General features: G+C 36.4%; 2 protein-coding genes across 5 annotated transcripts in view; both read left to right on the top strand.

Moving 5' to 3' along the window:
* Positions 1–2,452, top strand: part of msh3 (mutS homolog 3 (E. coli)) — an 86,764-nt gene extending 84,312 nt beyond the window's left edge. Inside the window, exons 23-24 of the mRNA XM_056237826.1 lie at positions 1,333–1,501; positions 2,077–2,452. Of these exons, the coding sequence (XP_056093801.1) occupies positions 1,333–1,501; positions 2,077–2,158 (251 nt within the window). The 3' untranslated portion in view covers positions 2,159–2,452. The remainder of the gene's footprint in view (positions 1–1,332; positions 1,502–2,076) is intronic.
* Positions 2,453–5,257: 2,805 nt separating this feature from the next.
* The window catches only part of rasgrf2b (Ras protein-specific guanine nucleotide-releasing factor 2b), a 69,779-nt gene continuing 49,236 nt past the window's right edge, over positions 5,258–25,800 (top strand). For 3 of the 4 annotated variants that reach the window (XM_056237814.1, XM_056237799.1, XM_056237791.1), the window contains exon 1: positions 5,258–5,898. In XM_056237814.1, the coding sequence (XP_056093789.1) occupies positions 5,623–5,898 (276 nt within the window). In that variant the 5' untranslated portion in view covers positions 5,258–5,622. The remainder of the gene's footprint in view (positions 5,899–25,800) is intronic. The other variant, XM_056237807.1, reaches the window with a different exon arrangement.

Genomic DNA, 25,800 nt, shown 5'->3' with positions numbered 1-25,800 from the left:
ATTAGCCTAGTGTTTCTTATTTTGCATCGCAAAAGAAATAAACTCTAAACCCGATGCAACCCTGTTTTAAATAAAAAAAACTGTCCCGACACTTTATTTAAACCTTGAAATGTTCGAACTTGGTTTCAAACTTAAGTAATTTTAGTGTTCTTTTACATTACACAATAATTTAGCAGACTAAAGACGTGCTTCTTCATTTTCATTTTCTGATGCAATCGGCTGACAATCTTCCTTCATCAGTTTTTGTCCTTTGTGCAGCGGCTGCGGTTCCAGGAATGTAGCAAATTTATGTTGTAATAATAATTAAACAAAACTCTTGACTTTAAATAAGTAAACAGTTATAAACAGTTAGCTATTTAAGCATCAAGAAGGTTAAACATAAACGCTGTAGGGCAACATCGGTTAACAACATGTATGCTACATTGAGATTCGATCCGAGTCGATTGAAGCTCCTCGAAGCTCGTGTTGTTGCGTTAACCACTGAGCTATCGTCTATACGTCTGTGACTGTTTTTATTGCAATGTTTTACTTTTTCATTATTTATTCAATTTCATTTCAGTAGCCTAATTTCAGTATTGTGATTATGAATTATTTTAACTACGTTTCACTTGTTGAATTCATCTGCTACCAGCTTTCAAACGCTCTGAATCAGTGCGGTGCGGCAGCAGATTACGCATTAGAGAGAATAAACAAACACTTTTCAGAGTCTATGATTGTAGCGCCTCTTGGCGGTAAAAGGCAGCAAATACACCCCACATTTTACCGCCGCGGTGGAACGGCTGATGTGGGCATTGTCATGGCTTGCCTCGACATTTGCGTTTGAATAGCGCGCGTCCTCCGTGGGCGTGTCAGATTAACGCGTAATGAAGTGTAATGAGCTGGGGAAAAAAAATCTGACAGCACTCTCTTTTCATACAGATTACATAAACTGAGAATATTTGTTTTTTATATAAATTACATCATTAAAAAGAAGAGAATTCAAGCTTCATAAAGAAAAACCTCTCGTGCCTGTATGACAAGTATTTGCAGAGTTAGAGTTAATTTTTCGGACGTGTTTCAGAATGGACTGCACTGACAGAGAGAAGGCAAAACTCGCATCATGTTTATTTTTCTTTATTTGACAAAAAGCACAAAACTTTGTTTTTATTGTGAGTATACAGAAAAATAATAGACAATTAACAGGATCGATTGATGTATAACACTTATATGTACGATCAAAATCAACAGAGTATTTTAAGTCTATTTTTCTGCTATGTGAAAAAAAAACGGCAAAACGCGCGGGCGCGTTTCTGGTCCCCAGAGGGTTAATAACTCTGTTGCTCTCATTTCCAGAGGAAGAGTTGCACCCAGAGTTCATCACGTTTCTCTATCAGCTGATTGAAGGCGCAGCCGCCAGGAGCTACGGGCTAAATGTAGCACGTCTGGCTGAAATCCCAGAGTCCATCCTCAGGACTGCTGCATTCAAGTCCAAAGAGTTGGAGGCTCTCGTGAACAGCCGGAGGTACGTGGGCTGATTGGTTACACAATGGAAAAAGAACACTGTAGTAGATTTGGATTGTGGAGGAGCTTCCTTCAGAACAAATATTTAGACTTTTCAGGGAGAGAACTGATCTGAAAATCTGAAGAGGTTACATAGTGTTATAAGGATTAAGTTTCCATTTGCAAAAGTAGATTCACACGTATTCATATGATGCATTTGATCATAGAAATGGAAGTCAGTATTAAAAAGTGCATGTCCTTGCATCCTTTTGCTGGTAAAATCTGTTATTAAAGTCAGCTGCTTTGCATAGATTATTTTCACATAAGCCAGTTTGTCCAGTTGCATGTATTTTCTATTAACACTTGCAATCAATTTAAAGGAGGAAGTAAATAGAAAAATGTTTCCCTTTGATTTAAATTGTTAATATTTAAAATCAGTTATTTACACCAGCCACTAAAACAGAAATGTCTTGATTGATTTGGCTACATTATTAAAAGTATTTCCTGAAGTATTGACTCAGTGAAGATGCTGTTTATACCTTTTTGTAATGGTGTGATGTAACATGATATTATCCCCTTCTCTTTTTACAAACATAGGAATATGGTGAGACTGTTATCTGATGCCTGGAGTATCAACAACAAGGAACCATTGCTGAATTGGAAAAAGTGTAGTCCCTAATATTAGCATGATAGGTTTTTCCCATAGGATGATGGTTGCAAAAAAAACCCTCAAAAACAAACACTGAATATCATGTATTTAAATACACCATGTATTTCATCACCTGTTTTACCTTAAAAAAGTAGATCTTACAACTTCAAGCATGTTGTCTTTCACTCATATCCAGGTGCTTTGACCAGAAGATTTCTCAATATATTTGTGACCGTATGGAAAAGAAAAAAGACACACGTTTCTAAGATTGTTAGTGTAATGTGGTATTTACATTTGATTAAACTGGACATCAAATCGTGGAAATTGTGGTGCTCATTCTATTTAAAGGGATAGTTTCTAGTATCCAAAAAATGTTTGAAGTCAAGATTTGAAATGACAAGAGGGTAAGTAATTGATGACATAATTTTCATATATGGGTGAACAATCCCTTAAAGTTTCCTCTGTAATCTCATTGTCCTCCAAAGGTGAATGATACATCTGAACTGGTGAATGAACGTCTGAGGTGAATGATAATCAGTCTTCATGAAAGCTGAAGCAGTCAGAGAACATAAAACCCTCCTGTGTCTTCCTCCCATACTCACATTTGCATTGCTTTGAAGTCCCCAGGTTTGCTTTAATAATGTTATTTTAAATGTCATTTCAAATTAGGAATGTTAGATATGCCGCACTTTATAAAGTAAACTGATTTAATTGCATTTTAACATTTATTTGGATTAGTTTCTGTCTTTATGGCAAAAATACGGTATATCAGTTATCATGACCATCTTAACCCATTATATATGTCACTTTAGCATCCAAAAATGTGAAAAAAGGCAAACAAAAGAAAGGAAAATGAGTGTTGAATTCTTTGAAGTTGATCGATACTGATGTCACTTGCATCTGCACTGGAATTGTCCATGTAAGTTGGTGTTTTTCTGTCCTGGTCCTGAAGTACCCCTGCACTGACTCTTATCTGACCAGTTCAGAGCTTCATCCAAATTCCTGTACTTATGAAGTGAATAGGATGAAGAGCGAAACTTTTCAACTTGATAATGCATGTGTGACAAGGGACACATTCAAAATGTGCAGTGCTGGAATCCTCCAGGACAAAGATTGAGAGCCAGAAGAATTTGTTTAAAGACACTATGAAATCAAAATGTACAATTCTTTTTTTTTTTTATAATATTGCAGTATTATAAAATATTTGATTTGCAGCAGCACCCATAGATTTTACAGGATTGTAAATGCAATGCAAATTTTTGTTCATTTACATTTATTAATTTTTAGCATTTAGTCATTTATTTGAAATAAACACTTTAAGTGGGCTATTTAATGTGTTATGTATGTTAAATCGTTTTTTAGAACATGCGCGCAGAGTGTGACGTCATAATGTGTGTGCGTAGAAACAGCCTGAGCGCAGCCACTCTACTCCTGAGCGCAAGTCCACTGTCAGTGTTGTGTAAGGTAGGCACTAGGCAGGTATTTTGTGTTCATTTCTATTTCCTGTCGCTGTCCAGGCTCTTTTATTGTATATGACACTGTAAACAGCCTAATAACCCTTTTATTTAAAGCCTTAATTTATGTCCTAGACCAGTCCGTTGCATTACGATTAAAAGCAGAATCAGTAATGTCAAAAATGTGATGTGCAGTCAAATGTCCAGGTGTGTGTGTGCCGTTTAAACGAGTGTTCTCACCGATACACTTGTGATTCGCGGAGTTTTGACGAGTTTTATAGGCTTGATATTGTTGCTTATTAAAAAGTGGTGACGAAGCCCCCAACCCCAACCCCAACCTCAACCTCTAAAACATCTTCAACCCCTGCATGGCGCTGCTTTGAATAAGGTCTATAGCAAATCACAACAATCAAACAAGCCAATCAGTTTCTGAAGGACAAAATCAAACTCCGCCCTACTTTTTTTTCTTGTACAGGAAGTCATATCACTCGAATATATGTCACAATACTTTTTACAGTCTATGGTCACAGCAGGGAAGACTATCGCAACTTCCGTTTCATGCTGACTTTAACGTGCGATCACATTTACACCGTGTCTACACCAGACGCGGGCAACGAAACGGAAAAAATGCTAAATGGAACCCATTATAATCAGTAATGCTGTCTACACTGGATGCGTCCTGCTGTAGCGCGACATCACAAATTCACCAAACTAACCGATGCCCCGTTTTATTTGTGGCGTACTCGCAAGCGCTTGCGCTATTTCTGATATGAAGGACAAATGGATTTGCAATGGTTGCATCTGGTGTAGACACGGTGTTACCATTGTTCAGCGAATTCTGGCAGGCAAAATCCAGACATTCAATAGGTATCCACACTATTTAGAATATCACACGAGGGTGAAAGATTTCCCCACATAGATTTCGCATCATGTTCAAGATGGTCATGCAAATTCTTCAGGTTGTCCCACAGAAAGGTTTGTGAATTCTGTGTGAGCTGTGCTTCGTATCGCTTCACTTGTAATTAACGGTGGACCTTTTTTGCTAATGTGACCTCAATCTTTCACTTGTTTGCATGGCAATTGTTATGCAATAGAGCGATAAACGGCATGTGTTTTAATGTGCAATTTTTAATGCTGCTTCTAGTTATTACCGTATTGTTCCGAATATAAGACGATTTTTTTCTTAGAAATACATCTGAAAAAACGGGTTTGTCTTATATTTAGAGTCTAGACTTTTACATGGCAATAATACATCCGCAACAATAGGTACGCGCAAAACAAGTGTGTCAAGAAATACGGTGTGTCAGAGTGTAATTTTAGAAGATCGTGAGCGCAAAAAAATGCAAACAGTCAAAGAAAAGCTTACTGTCTAAGAGCCACGTGACTGTCATGTTTGCGTTCTTCGCTGACGGGACCAAACTCAATAATTAAAACATTGTGAAGGAGACTGAAATATGACATGTTGCCAAGGACTAAATGTGAGTTGTAGCTTTTCTTTTCTTTTACTGCAACTTGACCTACCATTAAAGCACCTAATTGGCCCTGTCAGGTGCCTGCGCGTCGCTCCGCCCCATCATTAAAATATCTACATCGCCCCGCCCCCTCATTAATATCTGTGAGTCGTTTCGCCCGCGCTTTCGATCCGCCCACTCATTAAAAGCTGCGCTCAGCCTCAAGGGAAAGTGAATCTCAGCGAGAGAGAGAGAGAGGAGCGCTGTCTCTTTAATAGGATGCCAAAGCCGATTACATCTGAGCTCAACAGTGATTCTCTCTCACCGTCTGTCCACTACTACTGCTTATTTTGCTGTACTACATGAGCTGAACTCGTTGACTGACAGTGTTGTTCGTCGGGGTTCAAACTTTTCTTCAGGCCAATATGGATTGGGCTCCGAACTCGTTTGGATGAGTGGCGTATGAGTAGTGCGCGCTTCAGCTCGGCAACTTTACCGTGCGCATTTCTCCGAACATCCTTGGTGGAAAGTTAAAATCGCATGGGATATGGTGACAAACAAGTGAACACACATTAAACCAAGACGGAAAATGCAGAAGAGTGTTCGGTACAATGAGGGACACGCTCTGTATCTCTCCGTTATTGCGCGTAAAGAGGGCACCAAGCGAGGTTATCTCAGCAAGAAGACCACAGAAAACAGCAAATGGCACGAGAAGTTTTTTGCACTTTATCAGAATGTTTTATTTTACTTCGACACCGACCAGAGCGCTCGACCATCAGGGATTTATCTTCTGGAAGGATGCACATGTGAACGAGTCCCTGCGCCTAAGGTGTCCACTGTTGGCAAAGACACACTTGACAAGCTGGTGAGTTTCTTCAACATATCAGTACGAATTATGAGGGATTCGGGTTACCACTCTTAAGGTTTGAACTTACACAAAGGAAGGCAAAACAAACGGATGGTTGTCTTACATAAAAGTATATATTCGTTACAAAAGTTGAATTACAAAGTCGGAGTGAATAGAAGTCTCTGAGGTAACCATAGCAACATTACGCTGCTTTAGATCTTTCCGTTAGGATCTCTATCATACAATACATAATCACTTTATTATATATCTAGATATCGCCCAATCTCAAAAACTATTGTGTTGTGTAAAGGTCTTTTAGATGTTGACGCTTATTAGCTGAGTGTCCCAAATACATTTTTGGTTGCGCGTGAGGAACCTCCACATATCGCGCCCTAAAATGACAGACTGAAATACCTTTTAAAAACCGTAACCCCTAAAAATGAAAACATTTCACATTAAATATAATTTTTTTTTTTTTTTTTAATTAAAGAATACTGGAAATGAAAGGGAATAAGTTACCCTTTATGATTTTTGTATTTTGAGTAAATATCCGATGGAATTATCACTGACGCAATGTTCAACTTGAAGATATAGCTATTAGACTATTTCTGCTCATATTGTAAATTATAATAATCAAAATGTCGACAATATGTAGCAAATATCTAAAATACAATTACAAATGTCTTTGTAATAAATTATTTATTTTCCATGTTGCATTGGACACCCCAAGTCCTCTTTTGAATAGGATTCAAGCAGCGCAGAAACGTGACCATGATGTTTTGCATTTAAATGAATGAGACCATCACATCCAGAGAACCCCTATAAAATCAATAATGTCTCGTGATGTCTTTAGTAGCATGTGAGAGGTAATATTTGATTTCACATGAGGTTCTTCTGGCAAAGAAATGTGGATGAAACCAGAAATGTTCACCTTCTGCTCATATAATGCAGTGGTCTGCTGGCATCAAAAAAAAAGTAAAATAGGTGGCAACTGATGTCATAAATTGATGTCATAAATGAGCTTTAGAGGCTCCCTGTTCAACAGGTGCTGGAACCTTTGCACAGAAAAAAAAAATGTATGCAAGACAAGTGTCAGAAGTATCACAAGTAATGCCTAATATGGGAATTATCCAAGCTCATCTTTCGGTTAACATTTTCATCTGCTGACAAATCTCTCACAGGCACAAGTTTGCAGTTGCATTTATACAATCACTTGCAAAATGAGAGGTAATTTCCCCCCATTTCAGTCATCATTTATGTGAACACTTATTTATAGATAACACAAGTATTTATCTCATGTCAAATGATCTAATTAAGACCTCACTATTTTCTGACTAAAAAACACATTTTCTGATTTTACTCTAAAATGCAACCCCTCTACATGAACAGTCTTGTGTAAAAGTTGAATCTCTTGAAATCCAAGTGAGAGTTTTGTGTCTGTTATTCTAGTTTTTAAGTCATTGGTACTCCAAACATTCACCAAATTCACTTTTAGCAAATAAATATGGATGTTCTTTAGCTGGCACAGGTCTCCCCATAGCGATCTAAATGTTGTGTACAAAAAAGATATTACATCAGAATTGTCGTCGATGTAGAAAGATGGTTTTGCAGCCAGATTGTGCAGCTCAGCTAAACCTTGAGCTCTTGGTAGAAAAACATGCTTTGTGGCTAAATGACGTAAGTAAAGACTATTGGCTTTTTTTTAAGGGATAAACCATTTGAGATGGCAAGGTAAGTTCATGTCCTTAGATTGTGTCCAGTCTTTTCAGAAGCAATTGATATAATTATGAATTTGTAATTTAAACGTTTTATCGTGAATCCTCTGTAGCATCTAAAATAGACTGAATCAGATGTTTGTATCAATTAACCATCTAAACACTAACTCTGCTAAACTGCTGATGAGTTAATATAATTATTATTCATTTCATGTTGCAGATGCCAAAGATTCATGTACACTCTTAAAGATAAAGGTTCTTTATTGGCATGTATGGTTCCATGAAGAACATTTAACATCCATAGAACCTGTCCATTGTACAAAATGTTCTTTATAGGGGAAAAAAGGTTATTAAGATTGTTTAAAACATTTTTTAAACAACAACAAAAAAATGGCTCTTTTACGACCTGTTCACTGAAAGGTTCTTTAGAGAACCCCAAAATGGTTCTTCCATGGCATTGCTGTGGACAAGAAAAACCTTTATTTTAAGAGTGTAATCAGGTCTTTAGTTTTGTTTCCTTTGCCTGTTTATGCTGCTGTGAACTTTGATTTATCAAAATGATGATATCTCATGTTAGCTTACAATGTCATTAAACTTGTGGAAAACCAGCGGTACTAAAAACCTTTTAGACTTTTATATACTTTGTAGACCCTTTTAGGCATATATAACCGGAAAAAGATTTGTGAAGTATCAGCAGTCGTGTATCGCTTTGAATATTACGCCTGTTCAAACAGAAATGAGATGACTTTTAATCTACATATGTTATGTAGGCCTATAGTTCTCTCACAATGTGAATGTAGTTGATAGAGTGCAGGTTTGTATCAACTCTTTCCTCTGTGAGAACACAGTTTGAAATCCTCTCTCAATCACACACCCACAGACTCCCACACGGCTGAATATAAGTACAGTATGCACATTCTCTCCCACAGACAACTAAAACGACACAAAGGAATAAATGTGGGCTAGTCTATAAAGAGTACAGACAGGTGTAGAAGCCGTCGATAGGGATACTGAAACTCCTTTGGGGTGAAAAAACCCCAGTGGAATAGGAATGTAATCCAACTAAAAACATTTACAAATAAATGTTTTCAGCTCTGCCATAACTGATGATCAAAATGCATTTCCCACTAGTTAAGAAAATAGAAAGTACTATTTTTGATTAGCAAAAAATACAGATTTTATAGAAATGTGTTGGTAGAGATTTCCAGCTGCTTATGTGAAACATAAAGCCAACACTAATGTCTCCATAGTCAATGAAAACCTTCCTGTGAACTGGCTGATTTTTTTTGTTTATGAAGTCCAAGACTCTTTTTATAATGCCAGATTTCCGAGGACTGGGCATTTGCAGAAAATAGTAAATAAGGCAAATAGACGCCCCTTAAACTCTTAAAGGCTATGGAACAATCAGACAACAGCATGGTGTGATTTTGGGTCTTTTGTTTTTACGAGACCTTTTGTATGAACTGCCTTTATGAAGGATTAATTACATCAACACAGAAACTATATGAGACAATAAAACACTTCTGAGGCTCACGAAGTGCTTAGAAACAGACATAAATTATAAATACTGTATTCCCGCTAATGTCGTGTCCTGGATCAATATCATAATCTTTTCATTTCTAAATAAATAATCACCTTAGAGCAACAACAAACATGCTGCATTTGTAAGTATTGTATGAGGGAAGCTGATTTTTGTTTGGTTAAAGCTGGATGTAGTTGATTCAGTGCATTGAATTGACTTTGTGCGTATAGTATAAATGCAATAAAATGCATACAGTGGTGAAGCCTTTACTGTTGTTCTCATGATGGTCACATGCACCTTAATTGCTGATAATACCAATTATTTATTGTTATATTTCATAGACTACCCCAAGGCTCATTGTTCCTTGGACTTTGTGTGTAGTTCATTCATAACAATCATAATCTTTGAGCTGACAGTTTGATGAATGAGGGGCAAAGAGATGCATCTGAGTGTAAATTTCAGAAGATACTCAGATTATAACTTTAAGGTACAGGAATATATGCTGACAAAGGAATAATGCAAGTTTCTTGTGCGCAAAATGAGGATTTTTGCTTTGTTGATGTGTCTTTTGCTTGGGCTCCATTTGTACCTTTAGCCAAAGTAATGTGATTAGGTGTCTAGATGTGCCCTATTAAAAGGGTTAGTTCACCCCAAAATGACTATTTGTTAATTAATTTACAGGTTCTTTGGCATCTGTGGTTCCAAACAGGACCTTAAACGTCGATAGAGACTTTCCATTGCACAAAATGTTCTTTATAGTATTTTTTATAGTGCAGGGGTTGTCAAGGTAGAATACAAAATTGTGAGTGAATAATTGCTTACCTTTTGGTCTGTTCTGTACAGCTATTTCTGTTGTTACAGATATGTAAAGCAATTTTTGTGGCTTCAGAAGGCTTAGAATAGAGCACATCTGGGGCCATTTGCATACAAACTGCAGATAGTCTTAAATGTTAGTCATACATTTTTTTTTCTTCAAGTCCTAACTTTTAAGTCAGTAGTGACATGAAAATTGTATAAGTCTAATTTGAATCGGAAAAGTAAGACTGACTACCTCCTAACTCCTAGCTCTCAAGTCTTAACATAGTATCTAAGTTTAAGCAACTGGCCCCTGGACTAATTTTATTTATACTTTTTGTCCTTTTTGACCGCCACAGTCACCATTTTCATTCAGGATCGACACGTTTAAATGTTGTTTTATGTTACACAGAAATCAGTCGGTCATGCAGGTATACAGAATTTTCATTTTCGTGTGAACTGTCCATTTAATTGTTTTCTTTTGGCTTCTTTTTTTGGTAAGATTGATATAGTGAGTCTGCACTGATATCGTACTTTTAGAAGAAAATGTTCTATATTAGATGCTTAAAGGGTTCTATCAGGTGCTTATAGAAATTTCGGGGTTCTCATGTGAACATTTTAAGTTGTAATTAATTAACTTTGTTTTAATTAATTTTTTATTTTGATTAGATTTTATGAATTAACAGAAAAATTTGGAATAACCTGTTAAACATGAAAGTATTTTTTGGCATAAAGAGTTCGTCAAAATTGAGTCAAGAACTCTGGTTCTATATTGAAACCCATTGGCCTGGTTTCACAGACAAGGCTAAAATTAAACCAGGATTAGGCCTTAGTTCAATTAGGACATTTAAGTAGCTTTAATAAACGTGCCTTATAAAAAAAAACATTACTAGTGAATCTTGAGACAAACAATGGCACTGAGATATTTTAAGATATGTCAGTGCAAGTTACTTCAGTTAAAGCTCAAACATGCATTTTAGTCCGGGACTAGGCTTAAACCTGGTCTGTGAAACCAGGGGATTGAATCTTTATGAGTGCTTATGAAATGTAAGATTTTGGAACGAGTCATTTGACAAGTTAATTTGGGACCCACTTAATCTTGTTTGCTTACAGCTTCCGATCAAATGCTTGATCACTTGAAATTGTTACAGCCTCAAGTTTCAAATACTTGCTTCATCAATTCAGACCAGATTATGTATTACTCATCTTGCATAGTTTCATTATATTACATTACTGATGTTTTTGAAAACATTACATCGTTCACTTTCACTAGTGATCTGTTAGGTTCAGTTTGCAAATTATTGCTAAATGTTATCTGATAATTTATTAAACATGATAATTAAAAAAAAATCCCCTACGCTGGTTATGAAATCTTGTTTCCGCCACTCACAATTGCAAGTTTTAAAGTCAGAATTGCGTGATATAAAGTCACATTTGCATGTTGTAAAGCCAGAATTGTGTTATATAGTCACATTTGCGTGTTAAAGTCCGAATTGCATGATATAAAGTTTATCTCTCACAATTGCGAGAAAAAAGTCTGAATTGCGAGTTTATCTTGCAATTAAAAATGTCAGAATTGCTTAATTTCTTGCGATTGCGAGTTTATATTTCGCAATTCTGACTTTTTTACTTGCAGTTACTAGTTTATATCTCGCAGTTGTGAGAAAAAAACGTCAGAATTGCGATATATAAACTCACTATTGTGTGAAAAAAGTCAGAATTGTGAGATAAAAAGACGCAATTTTCTTTTACATTGTTTTATTCCGTGGCAGAAACCAGCGTCTAGGTTATTGATATTATTGTGTTGCTATAGTCTTATTACAGATGATGAGAAAGATTGAAGCCACTAAGCTTGTGTCTCTAACAGCAGTGATATCGCATTCATTATTGATCATTTTACATAGTGAGTGTGTCCAATCTCTGTTATGAATGTTGTTGATGGAGTTACACATTATGTGTTAGAAGTGTTCGTAAAAGGCTCATTCCAAATATACTCATAGCTCTACTCGCCAATAAGTTTACATTTGCATGTAATCCTTATCCTACAACGTCTGCGGCTCCGCTTTTCTGAAAGTAGACTTTTATGTTTACTGTGCATTGGAATGGCATAATCCAACTGATAGACTACAACATGTAGATAAATCTTTCCAGTAGACAAAAAAAAAAAGCACATGATGAGTAGGTTTGCTCTCGTAAAATGATCAGGTAAAAAGTTATAGAAATATGAAAGAAGGGGATAGGTGCCAGTATGAAGTCAGTTTAAGCTGCTCAAACAGACACCAGTCTAAATCTCTGAATGTTTTTGCATTTACATGTTTACAGAATATTGTACGTATACTAATAAGAAACATACAAATATGTGAACAGAATTGTTGCATATAGTGTTTCTTTTGTTTTTTGTAGAAGGACTTTCTTTCTGTTTTTCTTCTGGGAGGATTATGGTCATTGATGTGAAGATTGTGGAGGAAGATTCATAATTTCCTTTATGCCACAAAACTCTTCATCCCATCATTCGTCTTTCAAACTGCCATGAACTTTGGTATTAAAGGGTTAGTTCACCCCAAAATGAAAATTCTGTCAGTAATTACTCACCCTCATGTTGTTCCAACCCCGTAAGACTTTCGTTCATCTTCGTAACACAAATTAAGATATTTTTTATTAAATCTGAGAGCTGGATCACTCCTCCATAGGCTTCTAAGGGATTGAAACTTGCCGGCCCAGAAAAGTTCGACATCGTTAAAATAGTCCTAGTGACTACAGTGGCTCAATCTTAAGTTTATCAAGCGACGAGAATTCTTTTTGTGTGCAAAAAAACAAACAAAAGTAACGACTTTATTCAACTATTCATTTCCTTTTCTGTGGCCCTCGAGTTAGTTCACTTAGTGTAACTGTGCAGCGCTTCTGGTTGTACGTCACACGCATCACACACATGACCAGCGTCGGCCAATAGTGAGTCTACTTGTGACGTACAACACAGAAGCGTTGCGCTGTTACACTACGTGAACTAACTCGAGGGCCACAGAGAAGGAAATGAATAGTTGAATAAAGTCGTTATTTTTGTTTGTTTTTTGCGCACAAAAAGCATTCTCGTCGCTTGATAAACGTAAGATTGAGCCACTGTAGTCACTCGGACTATTTTAACGATGTCGAACTTTTCTGGGCCGGCAAGTTTCAATCCCTTAGAAGCCTATGGAGGAGTGATCCAGCTCTCAGATTTAATCAAAAATATCTTAATTTGTGTTACGAAGATGAACGAAATTCTTACGGGGTTGGAACAACATGAGGGTGAGTAATTACTGACAGAATTTTCATTTTGGGGTGAGCTAACCCTTTAAGTACAGAACTACAGTAATATGTATTGAGATGTGTTGTTATGCTTGAGGATATACAGCCTATGTGACATCTTGAGATTATTATTATTATTATTTTGTAAATATTTTTGATGAAATATTGAAATGAACCGTTGAAATGAAATGACTTTATTGCTGCGATTTGTTTTTTTTGTTTTTTTTTACTGAATATAAAAGACCAAATTTTTCATTCAGTGAGCATCTCTGATTCATGATTCATGTCTTGTTAAATGAACTATTTTATTGCAATATTTTTCCTTTTATAAATAAGTTATATAACTGGTTTTGGTTTTAGTTCAATCTGAAGCGGTTACATGCAAGCTCAAGGTTGTGCGTCATCAATGCAGTTCAAGTATGTGCTGCTCTCTTATAGTGAACATTAGTTTGATACAATAAAGTTCATTTAATTTGGCAAAATTGGCAGTAATGTTTTCAAGACGAATGTAGCACACACCCTAAATGCGTCAAATCAAGGTGTTTTGCATCTTTATTAATATAGACCTGATATTCTTTTGTTTTTCCAATTAGGGGAAATACATACGTAAGGAAATCCCACATAATTCCCAGCAGATCATTGGGTGGATGTGTTGTGGAAAAAGAGTTAAAGTAGTAGTCTGGCCTTATCTACTGCACTGCAATTCACACTATGACCTGTTTTATTGTTTTAATGGTTCTGTTCGGGCCCAGATAAAACATGCACAATAAAACATTTTTATAGCATGAGCTGATATAATAAACACAACTGAGATAATCGGTCAGCGATCATACTTTCTAAAATGGAAAATGTTGGAGTGGAAAAACAAGCAGGTGTTTCTGATATAGCTGATATTGTGCTCTATAATTTGCAAGGAAGGACAGAATGCCTTTCTTTTCATTATTTTTTTATTTTTTGTCCCAGCCTGTTTTGTCCAGACTCTTGTTGACTTATCAAAACAATCAACAGTATATGATTCTTCTTTCTGGCAAATGCCATATTTATTAAAAAAACAAAACACTGTGACATATTTCTGCTCCAAACCCCAGTGAGCTGCAAAATTATGCTCTTCTAAGATTCAAATTCTATGGCAATGTACATTGCACTAAAATGTTCAATAAATATACTGTCATTAAATTGTTAATATAAATTATTTTAAAAAGTAAAGATTCTGAAAGCACTGAAGGAGATCTCATAAAAATGTTTAATAGATTTACAGTAGTAACAATAAATTATATTTTATTATATGATATGATTCATATCATATATTCAATTTGTTGGTTTCATTATAAATATAGGTGATTATCTCGAAGGTGGACACCCAACGTAATATGTGATATTTACCATCTGAATCTAACACGTCATGTCAACAAAAGGAAAAGTCAGCTGGCTGTTTATTATCATGATGATTATTGTGCCTTTTGCCCCGATGGCATGGGCGTTTTGTCCCAAATATCATACTTTTACATATTCTTCCGGTATTGAGAATTTTTTGCATTAATTATCTTGAACAAAACTGTTTAAAACCATTTAGAAGACCTTTGTCTCAAAATATATTCATTCATTTTAGCGAATCTCATTTGCTACTTAAAGCTGCTGTCCGTAGCTTTTTTTGGGTTAAAAATTATCCAAAATACATATTTGATAAAATACATAACCAGCCAGTGTTCAAAACTATCTGCTTGCCTTAGCTCGATGCAAAACGGTAAGCTTGTAATAATGTTTTTAATTTTAGTGGTACTGGTGGATTTCCGCGGGAGATTCAAGCATGTCTTTGCGTCATTACGTCACATCTGTACACATAAAGAAGGAGTCTCGGCTAGTATAAGCTATATTGCGTGTGAGGATGTTGGAGGTGGAGATTTATAGCCTTTTCTCACAGCACTTGATATAATTAAACTTATCAATTTGATGGCGGATCCCTAAAGGTTCAAACGACGATCATCATCAGTGACAACTAGAGACTCACCCGCTGTAACATGCAAAAGACTTCGTTCGGACTTCGGAGTGGCTACAGAAAAAAAGAGACTGCAACCGGACCCATGCGAAAACAAGGATAATATCGGAAGGACATTACATGATGTAGTCACGCAATGCTGACGTTGTTAACATTAACAATTTGAGAACATAGTATAGCTACTTTGCACGGTTTTGCGTGAAATGATAATTTATAAGCAATTGTTAGATTTAATCAGCGCGATTTACTGCAATGTCAGAACCAGAACAAAAGTGAATGTTTCTTACTAGTTCAGATTACATTTCCCGGTGAAAATTCTTATGTTGGTCATACTTCCAAAAAGAATAATCTGTGATTTTAAATGACAATATCCACATCGGCGCGGTGACTGACAGCTGCACACTCTCCTCAAACACTGTGTTCATCCGCGCTGTGCCGTGTCGAGGGTGTTGAACTACAACTCACGTAAAGTTGATTATTCCGCGAATGACTGCAATTGCAGATTTCGAACAGAGATGGCGACAAAGAGGAAAAATGCCGGACTGCAGCTTTAAATCTAACATTTTAAAAAACATCAAATATTAGATCAAATAAGCACAGAATCAACTTTGCGCTGCTGCTGCGTAAAGGATCAGGCAAATTTCCATGTGCATCTTGAAAAGCGGATGTTTTGGAAAGTGCTGCGGCAAGTTTTTGTGCCGTTTAGAGGAAAATAAATTCAAATGCGCCTTTTACCCCGTTGCGCCATAAGCCCCGTTGTACCCTATCCATTTGATTCTGCAATGTGTTGATAAAAATATCTCTTCCTAGTAAATAAGAAAAACCCAATGTCATGCATTATTTGTGTAGGCTATGTAATGTTTAGAGTATTGCCGTTAGCTTAGCAACATGCTAACACCAGACTCTATTGGAAAAACCTGTGTACTTCACATGAGAGCGTTATTATTTGTGTCTACATAAATGACCATTTCTGCAGTGTAGACTGTTTCAATTCAGTCACCTTTGAGGTTTCTGTGAGGTTACAGTGCTGTCTTAGAAGTTAGCTGCCTAACTTGCTATAGATGGTTCAATATGGGTTTAATGATGGTTCACGATGGTTCAATAGAGCTAGCTTGAACACCTGTAAACCAGTGTTCCCTACAAAACAATCTAAATGCCAAACCACCTAATCTACTGATATATGCTGAGCCATGGCCATTACAGTCATGATGATATTAGATTACACATTTGCTCTCTTGACTGCAGTTATTAATAATATTAAAGAATCACTGCTGGCCGTGTCATTACCGTTCACACCCGAATGAGAATTATGTTATCCTGCTGTTCCCATCAGCCACTGGGATAAGCACAGCTGGACATGATGTTGATACAACATCATAATAAGCATAATGCCTCTGCTAAATACAAAGTGGTTTTTATCAAGTATCCTTGTATTATATGGTAAACATTTCTAACTGTGAACAAATAGAAAAGACTAGACACAACACTGATTTCAAGGAAGTCTCAGGAAGAGGGTAATTGTTGTCCTCAAAGATAAAAGTAAGAGAACGGGTGGATTGTCACTTGTCTGGATGCTTTGGTGCTGACACTGAACATCAGACAGGTGACAATACACAGGGCAGCATTTCTTTTTAATTTGCAACACATTTCATTATATCTATAGTGCAGCAGCTGCTATTATTGAACATCTTCTGTTAATTATTCATATTAAGAGGCTATTTCCAGGTCCATGACCACCATTCCTTTTCTTCCTCAGCATCTTGTGTAAGCTCATCCATCTTCACACAAAAGCAGATGATCTCAAATTCATACACTTTTAATGTATGAAATTTATCACGCCCCATGACAGTTCCAACACTATGGCGCCTCGAGAATTATCATTACCATTACCATCGGAAGAACAAGATCATTTTCCAATTATACTGATGCGTTTCAGCATTAGATTACAGTATTTTCTCAGTGAAATTTATTTGGTCCCTGTGTTCCTCATTACAAAGCGTCCTGTGAGGAAATCTTTCAGCTCGAAATGTTATATTTTTCACTAGATTTAGGGGAGAGATGTGAAAACTTATTCCCTAGTTTAGCTTTGATGTTTGGCTTCAGAAATGAGATCTGGGAAGCTTTAAAATGACAGTCCCCCCCCATCCCCCCCCCCTGTTTCAGGACGTGAAGCCTGCTGTTTTGTTGCTTTGTGTTATTGCGGTTGTGTTTTAATGCAGGTTTTTAATAAATAAATAAATCTAAGAGCAGTTTTTGAAGAAATGTAAGGTTGGCACTGGTCATGTGGCAGTGCTTTCAGGATGACATCTAATGTCTTAAAGGGATACTCCACCCAAAAATGAAAATTCTGTCATCATTTACTCACCCTCAAGTTGTTGCAAACCTGTATGAGTTTCTTTCTTCTGCTGAACACAAAGGAAGAACGATTGGAACTTTGGGACCAGGACTTCCATAGTATTTTTCTTTTCTACTAAGTCAATGGTGCCAGGCAACTGTTTGGTTCCAATCGTTCTTCAAAATATCTTCCTTTGTGTTCAGCAGAAGAAAGAAACTCATACAGGTTTGCAACAACTTGAGGGTGAGTAAATGACAGAATTTTCATTTTTGGGTGGAGTATCCCTTTAATTGTGAAAGCTTGTTTCCACCATGAAATAAAAAACAGAAAAAGGTAATTGTAACTCTTTATCTCACAATTTGAACTTTATAACTTGCAATTGAGAGTTTATATCCAACATGATACCATGAGTATTCGTATGTATTTTGTGTGGCTCTACCGCACGTACATTTACATAGACGTCATAGAGAATTAAACACAATATTGACGTATTGAAAGCACTAAAATGTAAATTATTTATGTATGAACAACTTTACTGACGTACAAATGCACAAATCCTTATTTATGAACATTAAAATTGTAGCATTAATGTATGTGGAATTTTATTGTATTCAATTGTCTTATCAATGACATTTTCAGTCGCATTTATTAAACACAGTTTACTCATTTCCTTTATATGAAATTGTAACATTTTGCTCTGTTCTGTGACTTTTGCTGCAAACTTGTTTCAAAGGATTACATAATATTAAACAAGACTACACTTTTAAAATGAATAACATTTCTTTAATTGTTTTAACCATTGATAATCATGTAATACTTTGTTTGCCGTGCAAAAGTTAACTCTATATTGACAGTTTTCTCAATATAGTCCTATGCTGTGACTGACAATAGAACCATAAAATACACCAAAAATGGGACATAAATTCACAAAAGTAATGGAATTTATTTGTGCGCTGTAATCCAAATCTTTAGAATCCATAAGATTGTGCACTCTAAAAAATTACATGATCAATAAGTTATGACAACATACTGTAAGTTTTTTGGGATAACATTAATAACTTAATTTCCAAACTTAATGAGAACTGAAATGAGCTGGACGATGACATCGCTCTTTTCATTCCAGAGCTGCTTTATAGATGAATTGAACTCATTCCATAATTGATGAACTTTACACAGTTAACGAACCAAACTAAATCAACACTAAAATGATTTCAACTGAATAATGACTGTTTACTGTTATCTTTTTAGAGCTGCTTTACAGCAGAATTGAATTCTGTTAGCATCATTGAATCAATATTTTCCTGTCGATCATTGTAAAGCTGATTTGAAACAATCTGCATTGTATAAAGGCTAAAAACAGAAAGTACACACTTCTCCTTTTAAGAAAATGTTTTTGCTTGTAATATTTTTGTGAGTGAGAACAAATCAATCCAATCCACACATTCTCCCACACAATCAACACTCAGTTATAACACTCTTACTCTCAAGGTTCACGGAAAAAGGAAAAAGGTTCATGAATACTTCCTCGGTTACTGTTTTGCCGTGACTCCATTCCCAATCACTGCCAAGTGTTTTATTTTTAAATTCATTTTTATAAGACACTGAATTTTAGATGATGCTATGTGTGCACAAAAGGTGCAAAAAAGTTTGTCATGGTGGAAATATAATATTATAATATTATACATGTATGAATATAATATTAGTCCATAACAGTTATTTACGACATGGCTATTTTCCATAAATATTTATTCAGCAGTCATTCAAAAATATTATACCACAGAATGATTGACAAGTCAGAATTAACTCTGACTGGCCAATCACTTTGTTAACATTTGAAATAGTTTTCATGTTTGCAATAAAAAGACCTAGCACCTTGTTTTTAATTGAAGTAATTTCTTCATTCATTCATTTTTTATACTTTTGTTCAAGAAATTGGGTTGTAGGATGCACAGACAGAGAATGACACATTTTTTGATGGTTATTGCAAAAAAAAAAAAAAAATCATTAAACAATTGACTGGCCTTCAATAATTTTAACCTCTTAACGTTCGCCAGTGCGTCGGCGCACTGAAGCGTTTTTTTTTTTTTTTTTTTTTTTTAATTAATGTAAATTTGCAATTGAATTGAGCAGTTAATATTATTGAGTGTTAATTGTGCGATTATGGCTTTGAAGAATGAGCAAAAAAGTTTTTTAGAAGCTAGAGAAAGGGGAACAATTCATAATTAAAATGATACAATTGAAAGGATTCTTGTGTGGTGCACCCTGCAGAAAATAACAGCTTACACCAGCCTGAGGTGTTTTTCTGCACAGTACATGAGAGAGGTGGAGGGACTGCAATTTCTCCTCTTGCTGAAAGTGTTTTGTAATTACTCCACTCCAACTCCACTCTGGGTTTTCCATTTCCCCCTCTTCGATTGCCCGGAACAGTGTAAAGTTTCTCTTATTCAGTTGTTGTTGTTTTTCTATATCATGAATAACATTTCAGATTTTTTAATCTGTTTAAATACTGCTATTAAAAAAATAAATAAAACAGTATTTTGGAGAAACGTTTCACGCTTATTGAAACACTAATTTTAGCCTTTTAATATATTACACTTGTGATGTAATATCAGAGAAAAAACACAGACTCTCCAGTTTTTTGAGCGACTTATGAGTTACAACTCTTTTTATGCACAGATTTGGACAGGACTAACATCTCTGTGTTAATTACAGAGGTGGGAGAGTGTTATTATTATAAAAGGTCTAATGATGGTTTTGCATGACATATTTTAATGAATTATTTTTAATTTAATTTTAATATATTATAAACCTTATTTAAATAAATTTCACATGAGTTTCATGAGTTTCTGATGAGTGTCTGCTTATAATAAAGCCATGTAACTGAGCAGAAAAATCTATTCATATCTAACCCGATGCTATTAAAATGGCCAGTCTTAGAAGTTTTCGCTATTTGACTTTCCTTAATTTGATATTTATATTATTTTACTTTTTCATCAGATAACGTCCATATTGAAAGGTGCAACATGCAGAAGATTAGTGTGCAAATGGCAGGTCAGGTTAGTCGAAAACACATGAGGAGAATTGTTGGGATCAGCAATCAAAGGCTATTGCATTCGAACGGGATTGGATTTCTCAGACGACCACCGAGTCTGCCGAAAAGCAGTGGTCAATTTACTCTGGAATTGTTACAGAGGTTGTGTGAGGAAAAACACAAAGTTGGCAGATTCAGATGGGATTAAAATCTCAAGTACGTCTGCGAAACACAAATTTCTCCAACCTCCTCTGGGAAAGCAAGTCTTGTGAAATCAAGCTTCGCTTTCACTACGCACCTCTCGCATACTTGGTTTGCTAGTCTTAGCTGGTTTAGGCTGGTTTAGCTGATCTGCAAGCTGGTCTCCCAGCTGTCAAGTAGCCAAAACCCCTCTAAGACCAACATAAAAGACCAGCCAAACCAGCATGGCCAGGCCAGAAGACCAGTTTTCCTTAGGCTGGGTTTAGCTGTTGCTATGCCATTTCTTCAAAACTCCAGAATATTATTGACAGTCCACTTTATTCTCTGTGGTTAATATTACGTGCATGTCTTGAAATAACTGAGGTGCTATATTACAATAGATTCCATAAAAGAAGAAATAGTGCACTTTCACCATGAGGAAAAAGCAGGGCCCGCTCCATTTGTTTTAATGGGATCCGCCCGTCACAAACAAATTCAATTCAATTCAAATTTATTTGTATAGCGCTTTTCACAATACATATTGTTTCAAAGCAGCTTTACAGAAAGTGCATTTCAGAAATGTACATAGAAAAAATACAGTTAGTAAATCATGTATTAATTTAGGGCATAACATATCGCCGGCGTCGAGTCGTCTCTTCACAGGCGTCGAGTCGTCTCTTCACAGGCGTCGAGTCGTCTCATCGCAGGTGTTGGGGCATCTGAAGTCTCCGTGAGAGGCTGGATACAAACTGGAGCTGACGAACGCTATTTACCTCGGGACTAGCGTCCCGAGATAACAGCAGAAAAGCAGATGGGAAATAATTAGCATAGCTGCTGTTCATAATATTAATGCATTCAATCTGATTCAGCAGTAGTATAAAAGGTAAGCATTATATGAATGCTTGGCTAACGAGATGCGTCTTTAATCTAGTTTTAAACTGGGACGGCAAGTCTGAGCCTCGAACAATATCAGGAAGGCTATTCCAGAGCTTCGGAGCTAAATGTGAGAACGCCCTCCCTCCTTTAGTGGACTTGGATATCCTAGGAATGACCAGAAGCCTCGAATTTAGTGATCTTAAAGAACGCGATGGATTGTAGGGCGATAGAAGGTCCATTAAATACACAGGAGCTAGACCATTTAGGGCTTTATAGGTCAGTAGAAGTACTTTGTAATTGATACGGAACTTAATAGGTAACCAGTGTAGAGATGATAAAATTGATGTTATATGATCATATTTTCTTGACCTAGTAAGAACTCTAGCAGCTGCATTTTGCACTAACTGTAGCTTGTTTATTGAGGATGCAGGACAACCAGCTAATAAAGCATTACAGTAATCTAGTCTCAGGGTCATGAATGCATGAACTAACTTTTCTGCATCAGAAACAGATAGCATGTTACGTAGCTTAGCAACGTTTCTAAGGTGGAAAAAGGCTGTTCTTGTAACATATGAAATATGATTTTCGAAAGACAAGTTGCGGTCTAGTATAACACCCAGGTCTTTTACTGTAGTGGATAAAGTAACAGGAAATCCTTCTATATTAAAGTTGTATTGTAAGAGGTTTTGTGGGTAGTTTTTTGGACCAATAAGTAATACCTCCGTTTTATCTGAATTTAATAGCAGGAAATTACGCGTCATACAGCATTTTTTTATCTTTAAGACACTCTGTCACTTTAGATAGTTAGTGTTTTCATCTGGTCGTGATGAAATATGTAATTGAGTGTCATCAGCATAACAGTGGAAATTAATTCCATGTTTTATAATATTACCAAGTGGCAGCATATATATTGAGAATAGCAGAGGGCCTAACACCGATCCTTGCGACACTCCATAGTCTACTGACGTTATCTTCGATTTTTCCCCTTTTAAACAGACAAAATGGTAACGGTCTGATAAGTACGATCTAAACCAGCTTAATACCTGTCCCTGAACACCAGTGTAGTTTTGTAGTCGATCCAAGAGTATTTTATGATCATATGATTATTCACTGAGCAGCTGAGATAGATCAGGTAAGCTATTTGAGAATCTTAGGTGGAAGAATTGTTCTGCCTGGTCGATAACGTGGCGCAACATGACAAATTTCAGCAGTACGTATTATGCAAGTTACTATGTAATGATCAGTGACATCATCGCTTTCCGGTATAACATCTATATCGGTTGGATTGGTTCCATATGATATAATTAAATCTAGTGTATGATTTAGATGATGAGTGGGACCACTGACTTTTTGCTTGACCCCAAAGGAGTTTAATAAATCTGTAAACGCAGTCCCTAACGCATCATTTGTGTTATCTACGTGTATGTTAAAATCTCCAACAATTATTGCTTTATTGACATTGACCAATAGATCTGAGAGAAAGTCTGCAAACTCTTTTAGTAAATCAGCATAGGGCCCTGGAGGTCTATATACAGTAGCCAAGGCTAGAGATAATAGGGATTTCTTTCTTACATCTAAGAGCGTAACATTTAGCACAAGTACTTCAAACGAATTAAACCTTTAGAATATCTCTATAGATTGTTGCAACACCGCCGCCACGACCGATCAGACGGGGCTCATGCTTATAACAGTATCCTGGTGGAGTAGACTCATTTAGACCGAAATAATCATTTGGTTCAAGCCAGGTTTCAGTAAGGCAAAGTACATCGAAACTATTATCTGTGACCATTTCATTTACAATACCCGCCTTAGGTGTGAGCGATCAACCTAACAAACCACAAAGGTGTATTGTGACAACAGCAAATATTGCTTTGTGATTGATTGTTTTATATCTGGCTGTAGCTGCAAAGAGAACTACAGACATAGCGCAGACCCAAACTGCATGATTGTAAACAGTTTCAGTAAGCACCCAGCAGGAGTGAGAGCAGAAAGCGTCATCTATTTCATCCAGACGGCGAACATCAACACTTTTCCTGAAAAACCAACAGCAAAGCTGAAAACTCCATCTCTTCGCCGTTCGCCCAATGAGAGAAATGCATAAAACAAACAAGTGCTGCTAATCGAGACAAATATTCGCCCTTCTTAAACCACCCAGGGTGGTCTTCCAGCCCGGTAAGGCTCAAGCTGCTCTGTTTCGTTGGTTTTAAAAGGGTTTTGAGTGGAAAAACCAGCTGGCTGACAGGCTTAAAACAGTTTAAACCAGATCAAACCAGCAAAATCCCCCTTTTTTCAACATAGTATTGTCATTTACAGTGCTGAGATCACTGCAAATATTATTTTGCAAACGGCTGAGCCAAACACATTTTCTAACTGCTTTCAGTGTAATAGATGAGGAGGTTTAAATGAAGATTGGCAAGGCGCTGAACAAATAAAACTGTAGTAATGAATGCAGTGCAAAAAGCATTATTGAACGCTGCTCTTGCGCAGAGCACTGGGTTGTCATGGAAACAGAATTTGTTATGTGAAGTGACGGTTTAAAAATATGCTTGACACTTGTTAAGAAATGTTATGCAAGAGGTTCTGTCTCTCTCACCCACCCGCTCTGCTTTTCCCTTCTGGCTTGGCAGATTGCCAGAGCAAATTACTATTGAGGATACATGCAGAGAGGAATTTGTGTATTGGTGGAGTGTTCGGTGCGACTAGATTTAGAGGTGTTGGGCTGGACCTTTACCCCTGCTCACCAGGCCTGTTGGTTTGTGTTGGCCTTGGGCACTAATGCGGCGGCATTGTCTCCTATGAGTCGAACAAGATCATACTAAAGCTGCGTCCCAATTCAGAGGCTGCATCCTTCAAAGAATGAATGCTTCACAGCGGCTCGATGAAGGCTGGTCTCTCACTAGAGGGCAACAGTGCCTGTCCACCTTTTCAGCAGTGTTGGTTCCGGAAGTGCTTTTTCCATTAATTTCTCCCATAGGGGTTTCAAAAAAGTCTTCAAGTGTCATGAGCCAGAAACCAAGTCAACCACCTATGGGGTGAATCATAACATTACAGACTTCGATTTGAAGCAAAAAAGCGTTTGAAAATTGGACAAAAATACAAAGGTACAAGACTGTGTAACGGCTTTGGTGAGGGAAAGAACTACAATCCTATGAGGCATTGCGAACAGCATTATCGAATTGCAATATATTGTTTTTAAATGAGTAGTTTTATATTTTTCCATAGTTTTTAAGTTTATTGCAAAATATGCATATGTATTGAAATGTTTAAATATTTTGAGAGTGTAGGGGGAGACCGACTCGATTTTTGCTTGTTACGACTCTCTGATTGGTGGAATTTTCTATTCAGCAAATTCGATACAAATGTTTGTTTGTTTTTTACTTGAAAGCCATTAAAATGTCAACACATATCTTACCAATCTGTCATTTTATAGATAGTGTATACTCCTTATTATACACAGAAATGGACCATGCACTGTAAAAGAAGTTGGTGCCTTAAATTAAGTACAATCAACTTGGATATTTAAGTCATTTCAACTTCAATTACAGTAAAATGACTTAAAGAATTAGTTGAATCTTGTATAACTTTGAAAATTGCTTAACTTATTTTGATGAGGGAAAACAATGTAAAAACCAATGTTGTCGTAACTTAATGATTATATCATTTTTATGCAGTGTGGTGAACCCTGTTTTATTTTCAAACAGTTGACTATAATTTTCAAAAAAGGTCCTATACAAACTGCTACCGCTCATCAACGGCACCTGTCACAGTTGCTACAAGACAAGAACAATTCTCCGTAAGCTACCGTTCCATTTAACAACGCTCGGTCCGACTTTCTTGTGAATATTTGGATCAGTTAATTGGGTTAACTTGATGTAGCTACATTAACCAATTACTCGGTTCAATCCCGTGAACACTCAATATTGGTTATTAATTAATTAATAGAAATGTACATTTCCGGGGCATGGGAAATGTCTTTTTTACTAAGTACTACTAAGAGCAAGTAATCAAGATCTATCATTAGTGACTCCAGATATGAGATTGAGACACGGACAACTTTACGTGGGACATGAACAAGATTTTATTAACTTGACTAAACATTTAAACTACTCTAACATACACAAGGGAAAGAGAGCTGAAGCAGAATACAGGAAAGCGAGAAGTTATAGCATTGTTTGAAGTTCAGCA

This window comes from Rhinichthys klamathensis, unplaced genomic scaffold, assembly GCF_029890125.1.
Source record: "Rhinichthys klamathensis goyatoka isolate OS25496 unplaced genomic scaffold, OSU_Roscu_1.1 h1tg000019l_1, whole genome shotgun sequence".
NCBI classification, from domain to species: domain Eukaryota; kingdom Metazoa; phylum Chordata; class Actinopteri; order Cypriniformes; family Leuciscidae; genus Rhinichthys; species Rhinichthys klamathensis.
This window is presented reverse-complemented; position numbering and strand designations above follow the sequence as displayed.